Below are 9707 nucleotides of genomic sequence, written 5' to 3'. Positions count from 1 at the left end.
TATACTGAACCATTATCTCCAGCAGTAAGACCCCAGAGAAGACATACTGCTACTGGTACTATGCCTACCATACCACCCCATTCCTTAATAGCATTTGGTTTATTTTTACGTCTACCTGGGTATGCTGAGGTGTTATTAAAAGAACGTAAAAAGGCTCAATGTTTATTACGATTAGTGTTAGGTGTTACTGATGATGGTAATGGAGGTATGTAACAGTTTACTGTACTCTTTATTAATACTCCATAATTCTTAATCATTTTGAATGATAGCAAGACCAATATTAAATATCAATAGGAAATAATCTTTTCCATATATAATTATCATATTTTCAATATGACATTAAAATTAGGCCTACAGCCCAACAATTTGAAATTTCTTGTAAGATGAATGTGTCTTTTAAAGTCAACCTCCATAAAGAGATGAAGTGTAAGTTACCCTCTATTGTTATAGATTTTGCTACCCTGTTCAGTGTGTAATTCAACCTTCTATTGCAGGTCATATATTAACATCGCTTTTAGCTAGTTCTCTACCAACATTACCATTTACTGTATTAAAATCTTTATTTGATGCTACACCATTGACCACTGATGATGGTTTGTTATTGCGTAGAATGGGATTAGATATTGGTGTGGTACATCTATTATTGGCTTGTTTATCAGTATTGAGTCATCATGCTCCTAGGGTCTGTACTTCAGGCTTTCAACATGAGGTATGTAGTAAACTGTATTGAAGATAAAAAGTCATTGCATTCAGGAAAAGAATATATTTAATATACTTCTCAGGAGGCAGAATTTTGATCTCTGCACAATTTGAAATTAATTACAGAATATAACAATTGTAATTTAAATTCAACATATCATAAGATTGTCATTGTTATTTTCAGACTCAATTGATACTATCAGCAATGCAGGTAGCTACTAGTACAGGTTTAAACCCTACTCAAGAGAAAACTCAGAATTATTGGGCTAAAGGTACAGGATTTGGTACAGGATCGACCACATCTAGCTGGGATGCTGAACAGGCTTTATTAAGACAGAGAAGTGAAGAAGAACATGTTACTTGTCTCTTACAGGTTAGACACTATATTCAATTAATTATATTATATTTACTCTTTCTCTTCTCTTTGTTTAAGTGGGAAACTCACTGTTACTGTTGTAAAAGAGAGATATTCCACAGCCAGTACATATTTCAATAAATGAATACAGGGGAATATATACAAATGTTTCATAATTAGGCGAGATATAGAAATATTAAATATCTACACGTGTATGGTTTGCTTTGGAATCTAAGAATTGGAAACTTGCCTAGGAGTTTACAATTATCCTTTAAAAGCTAACATCACAAAATAGCATGCTTAAGGATAGAATCAATTTTCATAATATTTTCCATGATTGTGTATTACAGGTTCTGGCTAGTTATATTAATCCTGGTGGTTATTTACCTAAAGAGTTTTACTCTACAACCTATATACCACCTACAGAAACAACATTACTACCATCAATAGTACCTGATTTACTAGAACAATCGTGTCTAGTACCAGCTATATCATCTTATTTACGTAATGATTCAGTATTAGATATGGCGAGACATGTACCATTATACAGAGCATTATTAGAGTTGTTGAGAGCTCTAGCTGTATGTCCTACCCTGATACCATTATTATTACCATTAGAAGTAGAAGCTAACCAAGATACTGCTGTAGCTATAGAAGTATTATTAGACAAGATGAAAGGATGTGTTGATACATATGCCAGTCGACTCAAGTAAGGTTAAATTAATGTTAATAAATGATTAAAGTCATAATCAATGTCAGCAGTCTTTCTGCATGTGGCAGCTCTGATAAAAATGGCTTTCAAATATTCCACTTGCCAGAACACTATTGTCCCCCAAAATAATAGACCAATAACTCTACAAATTTGGATCACTTATTGAAAATATGGGCACTTTTCTAGTACCAATAAAATGAAAATTAAAACTGGAACCTCAAAGGATTACATCACATCTATATTTTATTTTCAATTATACAACATTTAAAAGATTAAAACCCTAAGATATTAAAGAGAAAAGCACCAAAAAAAAGACAAGGTATCCTATGTTAATGTGGTTTTATTATTGTAGATGTAATAAGAATAGTAAGGGTAAAATGGAAGAAGAAAGTGAAGGACTAGCTTTATTAATACCTGATATACAAGATACAGCTCAAATAGTTCGAGTTTCAACTGATAGACTAAAACAACAACAAGGTAAATAAGATACTAATTATTTTAATGGTGGTTTTCAGATCAAGGTGCCAAATTTAATTTAGATATATTGATACATTATATAACAAAGGTAGTGTATAGGTCATAGGTATTTTACTCCAAGACTGTGCTTTACAAAGCTTTCAGATAATTTTTAGTTTTTACAATTTTCTTATTTTGATATTACTTATCACTTAAATAATGCTGTGATATGACATAACATTGATGATCATTTTTTAGTTGATATGAATGAAGTTAGTGAAGGAGCCTGTTCTAAATCTGAAATCAATAAAAATAAAGAGACCATAGAAGAGAAATATATGAGAGTAATGAAGGAACTACAGTTTGGTAAGCTTTATTCTCTTTCTTCTCTTCATTATGTTTGTATGACTCTCATTTACTTAATAACAAATCATTAAAAAACAAGCAAACTCCCATATGCCAGTGTCGTTTTTAAATCTAGAATATCTGTCTATAAGAAGGGAAAAAAATTACTTTGTAGCCTTTTTTTCTGGTGAGGCAGGCAATGATCAACCTTCTATCCTAATACAGTCTGTAACAGTATACGTCAACCTAGATAAATCTGTTGCTAATTGTTTGTACATGTATGTTTATAGATACATATGAAATGGTAGTAGAAGAAGGAAATGGTATCAAGTTTTTAATACCACATCAATTTGAATCAAATGTTAAAAGTTCTGGTGATGCTAATAATTCTAGTAGAACTAGAAGATTAGCTCAAGAAGCTGTTACTCTATCAACATCTCTACCTCTATCAGCTAGTAGTAGTGTTTTTGTAAGATGTGATGAAGAAAGATTAGATGTTATGAAGGTATATCTTGTGTCTGTTGAATTGAAGTCAATTGTTTTTGTCGTTAATTTTTTTTTATTTAAACTGTAATATGAGTATGAACTCTATATTAGCTCTGTAGTAGCTCTATATTTGCACATTTCAACACTTCAAAATGATCCAGTCCCAAGGAATTAAGACATATCTTACATATGATGTTTATTTTGGAGACAAGATATAAAGAAGAAGGAATATTTTTTGGGGTTATCTTTTATGACAGTCACTGGCATTGCAGTTGACCACTCTCTATGGAACTAACAGACTAATCATCCTTTAATTTAAAGGATTAAAGTTTAAACATTTTCAAAAATTTGATTATAATAGTCATTAGTTATTACCTTGTATGTATGTTTTAGGTATTAATTACTGGACCAGCTGATACACCTTATGCTAATGGTTGTTTTGAATTTGATGTATATTTTCCATTGGATTATCCTGAATCTCCGCCTTTTATTAATCTTCAAACAACAGGCAACCATACAGTTCGATTTAATCCTAATCTTTATAATGATGGCAAGGTATGTATATATTCTATCAGACAGTCAAATTAATAGGGTCTAATTTCATAAAGAAATCTTTTTTTTTACCGGTAATTGTGTAAAAAAAAAACTTAGAAAATCAATCTTTTGAAAAGTGAAAGACAAACATTAGATATCTAAACATTTCAACAATCACCTATATTCAAATGAATGCACACTGTCATATTACAAAATATTCATGGTTTGAAAGTAACAAGTTTTTCAAGCTGCGTGTTGCCATGTTCTTATCTATACCCTTAAATTTATAGGTCTGTCTAAGTGTATTGAATACATGGCATGGAAGACCAGAAGAAAAATGGAATTCTCATACCTCCAGTTTTCTACAGGTAAAACTCTTTCATTGCTTTTCAATCTCTTACCAACAGATGAATTTTCAGATATGTTGATAACTCCATTGAAATTATGTTAAATATATATATTATCTGCAAAATCATGTGCCTTTCTTCAATTTATTTTTTAGGTATTGGTTTCTATACAGTCCCTAATTTTAGTCAATGAACCTTATTTTAATGAACCTGGTTATGAGAGATCTAGAGGAACACCATCAGGAATGGCTAGTTCTAGGGAATATGATTCTAATATTAGACAAGCTACTGTTAAATGGGCAATGTTAGAAGCCTTAAAAACACCTTCACCAGCTTTTAAAGATGTAAGTAATGAAAATCCTTTAACTTGAGTTTGATGAGAGTTCTTGTGGCTCTGTGAGTGTAGAAAACCAAATTTAAATTTCAAACCAGTTTTAACTGTTTTGGACAAAATAATTTGACAATGATAGTTTCATTTTGCCAGTCCATGAGACACTATTCATCAAAACTTATTCTAATCCTAAAGTTTCAAGGAGTGGAATAATAAAAAACATTTGTGTTTTGAAGATTAAGACTTATTTGTATTTTTAGGTACTGACCCGCCATTTCTATATGAAGCGTCACGAGATATTAAACCAGTGTGAGAAATGGATTGGTGAAATGGAGAGTTATAGTAATGATAAACGAACTGGTAGAGCTATAGCTCATAGTACTTTAGCTTTGAAGGTGAATAAAAAATATTTAGAACCCTTGTGACATATTAAAGGAGTGTCTGCCTGATTTGAATTTGATTTTTTCATTGATGTCAAAAAAGGCAAAATTTTCAAAATCTTTTCTCCATTAGCATTAAATCAATCTCTAACTTACAACAATGATATATATTTCAACCCTGTAAAGTGGTCTATATGTCCACTTTCATCACATATTAAAGGGTTTAAGAAACTTTATGAATTCAATTTAAAATTGTGTATTGTAGAGATATTATAACCAGTTGAGAATAGAGTTATCTAAATTAAAACCACCACAAGAATTACTAGATTCTGATGATGATAGTGGTACTATTGATCCCGAAGCTAAACATTATTCTACAGATCAGCCAGCACCATCAACATCTAAACCTTTAGAGGATCTACCTACAGTACCTTCAACATCATCTTCTCATACTACCAGTATTAATGATGATATGTTGGCTGTTATGAAGATGATTGATGATGATGTCACCATCTAAATGATGAGAATCTGTAAGCTGAAACCAGAAGGATGCTAGTTCTGGACTGGAACTAATATAAAATGACTATGTCTATGAGAAAGAAAGCAGTAAATGACAAACAATATTTCTATTTTGAATAGAAACTGGTCATAGATGTCATTATAACGTGGCAAATAAGTACAACTTCGTGTTTATTCATAATGGACAACATTAGAGCCATCTTCTGAAAAACAAACTGAAGTTAATATTGAAGTAAGAATCCCTTGTTTAGGGTAGGCTTATAAACTGAATCTATGTGCTGTGTAGCTAATTCATAGAGCAGATACAAAAATTGGTCTTTGTTCATATTTTTATGTTGAATTGTTAATATTTATTATTTGTTTATATGAAATTTGTTAATATTATTAATAATATTTATAGTGTATGTATATATAGAGTGAGTTAATATTGGAAACATTGCATTTCCCTCACTAAGAATATGATTTTGTTGGCAATGGTAGACAAATTGCTAGATGAGTGAATATAAAAGTTTAAAATTTACTGTTCATTTATTTACAAATAGATACAAGTCAGATTTACATGCAGTTTGTTCATGCCTGTGTATCATTTAAAGATTAAAAATCCTTGGCCTGTTTAAAAGCGTCTATTTGAATTGAACAGTATAGGTGTGTTGTGTTCCATCATTTTATTAATATATTAATTTTGTATATATAACCATTTGGTTGAAAACATTCATATTACTGAGAACAGTTGAAGTAAATATTTGTATGTGTTTTGTTTATTAGTGTCAGTGAGTGTTTTTGAAACAATTTTTTCTTCTATATAAATAAGCAGGGTGGATATTCAGTTTCATAGTTGAATATAAGCATTATGTAGCAAGACCTTTATGTAATGGCTATTTTCTCTTTTGGAAGAGTTTGTCATAGTGGTGAGCAACTCGCTAAATACTGTGATGAGAACAATGAAACTGATTAAGACTAATTGAATAGAAACTATAATCTAATATGATGTCAATAACTAATGTTTTGTATATGAATTATTAAGTATTTACAGTGTATTTTGTAATATACGTAAAAGATGCAAAGGAGATTTTTTTTTCTTTTAAGATAAAGAATTAAATATAATTTTGTTGCTTTAAAAATGTTTTTATTGATGCACATTGGGTCTTTACACTACCATTCAAATCTGACTGTGGTCACAATGCATTCTTGTATCAAACTAGATTAGTTTTATAGGCCAGACCCATGAACCTTCCAAATATATCGTTCAGTTGATAAACTGGTCAATAATATACAATAATGATATAATTACCATCAAGTAACCAATTTATTGATCCATCAACATTTTAAGTGTAACCAGAAATATATTAAACACTAAACAGAACATTATCAATATGATTGTGAGGAAATATCCTTCAATATTTACAGAACCATCTCTGATATCAGTGTGACACATTGAAGGTAAATTATCTATGAATATATATTGAGATATAAGCATGGACACGAAGAAATTGATTCACAATAAATATGACATGAGATCTGACTTATATATATACATATTGACATGACAATGAGTCACAATCACACTGAAGAATTTAGCACTATGATGACCTGCAGTTCATTTCTTCCAATATGCCTTTGAATTTTTCTGGAATTTGTTAAGACAATGCTGTGAACAGAGAAAAGCCTCCACTGGAACTAAAGTTTCTCCTAAACTGTTCCAACCTGTGACAGTTTTAGCAAGTTGATGTAAGTCCATACGACAAATAAATCTTGCTGAACATCGAAAACAAAAATTACCACACCAACATTGTCTGGCTGAATCCAAATAATGACACAGTTGCACAAATATCTCTTCACTATTGTATGGTATTCTGAAATATTTAGGTTAAAGTGGCATATAGTACAAAACGTCTTTCATCAAAATACCACAAATTATTTCATACTTTCACCAAGTTCTGGATATACCTTGAAACTAATAATATTATGCAACATTCTTTAATGCTACACATCAGGGAAGAACAATAATGAACACATGAGATTGAATCAATATTTCAATATGAATAAAACTTATTCAAACTTGTGTCTGTCTACAGGCAAATTTATCAATATAATGGTCGAACCATACAACTGTGTCTATCAGTTTATATAATATTGCATGCAGGGATTTGCCTAGTGTGCCCAGCAAGTAGCTCACTTGACAAGCCCCTAAAAAAATGGTGCTATTCAGGAAAAACGACTCAATTCAATTGTAATATGGATACAATTAATACATGGGCATGAATCTCCTGTATTGGTAGAGTAGTATTACACATGTATGTAATAAACTTAATTTCCCAACACTAAATTTAAAGCCAGTAATGTTTGGTACACACAAAATATTGCATGTACTCACCTCATTTTTCTGATAGCTCTAGCAGCAACCTCTAATAGAGTAGGGAATTCTAGATGTGAAGTTAAGACTGTATCACTATCAGGGAGATTAAAGGGATTACCATATAAATCTAGAGAATCCAACTGTAATCTGTTAAAACTGGCAGGTAATGTTTTTAGATTATTATTAACACAACTCAACTCTTTTAATCTACCCAGTTTACCTATAGTTGGTGGAAGCAATTCTATTTCATTTCTATCTAGTTTTAATTGATGTAAGGCTTGAAGTTCACACAGTTCTAGTGGAACTTTAGTTAGTTTGTTATCACTAAGATCTAATGCAACAATATTAGTACACATTGGCTTTTTACATATCACCATTGGAAATACTGTGAATTGGTTTTTATTGAGATGTATGGTGTTTAACTTTGGAAGGTTATGAAAATTTTCTGGTAATTGGTGAATCAAATTCTCACTTAAATCCAGAATTTGTAATTTTTTTAGGTTGAGAATTCTTGAATCCACTCTTTTCATATTACAATGAGATACCTGTAAGTGGATTAGGCTACTTGGAAAATTGGTTGTAATTGGATAGTCTTTACGTGTAAGAACCACCATTTTTGATTTTGGTTTTTCAACATTGCGAGCAGATGCAGGAGCTAATGCTGAGAGTGTAACTCGATCTAGTTCCTTTCCTTGACTAGCAGCTCGAACCAAATTCAGAAAGTTCTTCAACTGTAGAGGGTCAGCCTGAAATGGAAAACAATTTCTAAAATTAGGTGCAAATCTTTTATGAAATCAAACCCAAAGTAGGATGATGATATCTGAACTTCCATATTTATCTACACTAGTTAGATAAACTAATACATAATGATCTAATACTAACTTACTGGTACATCCAACTTTATTTCAAGTCTAAGTTTTATAATTAAAGATCTCAATGGCCTGACACCTACCTTACTGATACAAATATCATTCTGTGGATCTTTCACTCTAATTGTAGCTTTACCTTCATTTATAAACTTAGCAAAAAACTGTTCAATATTATCTTTTACCTGTAATTCATTTAAAGTAGTAAATTATTACGAAACCTTCTTACCATAATCTGTTTAAGCATTACAGCTTTAAACTTTTACACAGGTAGGCCTACTATATATATACATGATGTAGCTTACTGTGAAATCTCGGAGCAGGCAAATTTATAGTTATATTTTCGAGGTTAACAGTACATATTTTTTTGAGATTAGGGTGGTTGAAAGGTAACTATCTCAGAAGGCACTGGCACAGGGTTAAAGCAATGTTCATGAATGTTAAGGTTAATATGTCAATATGGAAATTTGTACTCGTAGTCCAAAGACCTAAAAAAGAAAAAAAAACTGATACTTTAATTTTTGCACTGAAATTGATGATTTATTAAAAAAAAATTTAAAAATACCAAATACCCATTGAATGAAAACCAATTGTTAGATGGAGTTAATGAAATAAATGATATAAATGAAATAAATGCCACAAGATTGCACTGAAATAAACGGTAATGATTAGTCAATAATGTAAATATTGCAAAATATTAAAGATTGAATCTAATCAATTGGATCAAGGCCCCAGATTCTAGGCTACTAGACCACAGCCAGATTACTAGATCAGTCTAGCTATAAGCCAATCATGTCAGTTAAACAGCAATGCTGATGTTTAACCGAGGCCTTCACTTCAATTCAAAAAAAAAAATTTCATTTACTTACCAATATTTTAGTGCCATTTCTATCTTTAGCGGTACATATCATAAGAAACAGTGCAGAATCTTTGCTTGATGACCCAGGTTTTTTACCAAGAGAGATTTGGGAATGGGCTTTAGCAGATGGTTTTTTCATATTATACGAGGGAAGCAGTCTGTTAACTATTTCAACATTACATGTTAATCTCATTTTGATACAGAAGGCGCCGAAAGCCAAAGAGAAATTCAGAAAGTTCAATAAAAAGATTTCAAAGTTTGTTTGTCGACTTTATCTCCCGCCATTTTACCCTTAATATTAAAAGAGTTCCAAAAGGACGATAACTCTTGTTCAACTTCAGACAACAAGTAGTCGTAGCATTACCATTGGAAATCGGCATGCACCAAGGGCTGGACTTTAGCCTAATTAGCTTTACAGACCATGCACTTCGTGAGGCAGGTAACAACATAGTACGCCCACTG

The 9707-nt window shown here is 31.2% G+C and overlaps 2 protein-coding genes across 2 annotated transcripts; one reads left to right on the top strand and one right to left on the bottom strand.

Moving 5' to 3' along the window:
- Nucleotides 1-60: 60 nt before the first annotated feature.
- LOTGIDRAFT_230508 (hypothetical protein) lies at nucleotides 61-6284 on the top strand (the record flags this gene model as incomplete). Its single annotated transcript, XM_009048316.1, has 12 exons — nucleotides 61-205; nucleotides 495-709; nucleotides 884-1072; nucleotides 1405-1763; nucleotides 2119-2243; nucleotides 2481-2588; nucleotides 2858-3072; nucleotides 3447-3608; nucleotides 3878-3955; nucleotides 4090-4278; nucleotides 4526-4660; nucleotides 4911-6284. 12 exons carry the CDS (start codon nucleotides 61-63, stop codon nucleotides 5160-5162), a joined length of 2172 nt encoding a protein of 723 aa, XP_009046564.1. The 3' UTR covers nucleotides 5163-6284.
- On the bottom strand, nucleotides 6282-9531 carry LOTGIDRAFT_185863 (hypothetical protein). The gene is made up of 4 exons (XM_009048315.1): nucleotides 9256-9531; nucleotides 8473-8571; nucleotides 7539-8266; nucleotides 6282-7017 (listed from the first exon to the last, which is right to left on the bottom strand). The coding sequence occupies exons 1-4, from the start codon at nucleotides 9436-9438 to the stop codon at nucleotides 6762-6764; spliced, it is 1266 nt and encodes a 421-aa protein (XP_009046563.1). The 5' UTR covers nucleotides 9439-9531; the 3' UTR covers nucleotides 6282-6761.
- Between the last annotated feature and the right edge of the window lie 176 nt (nucleotides 9532-9707).

This window comes from Lottia gigantea, assembly GCF_000327385.1.
Source record: "Lottia gigantea unplaced genomic scaffold LOTGIsca_12, whole genome shotgun sequence".
In the NCBI taxonomy this organism is placed as follows: domain Eukaryota; kingdom Metazoa; phylum Mollusca; class Gastropoda; family Lottiidae; genus Lottia; species Lottia gigantea.
This window is presented reverse-complemented; position numbering and strand designations above follow the sequence as displayed.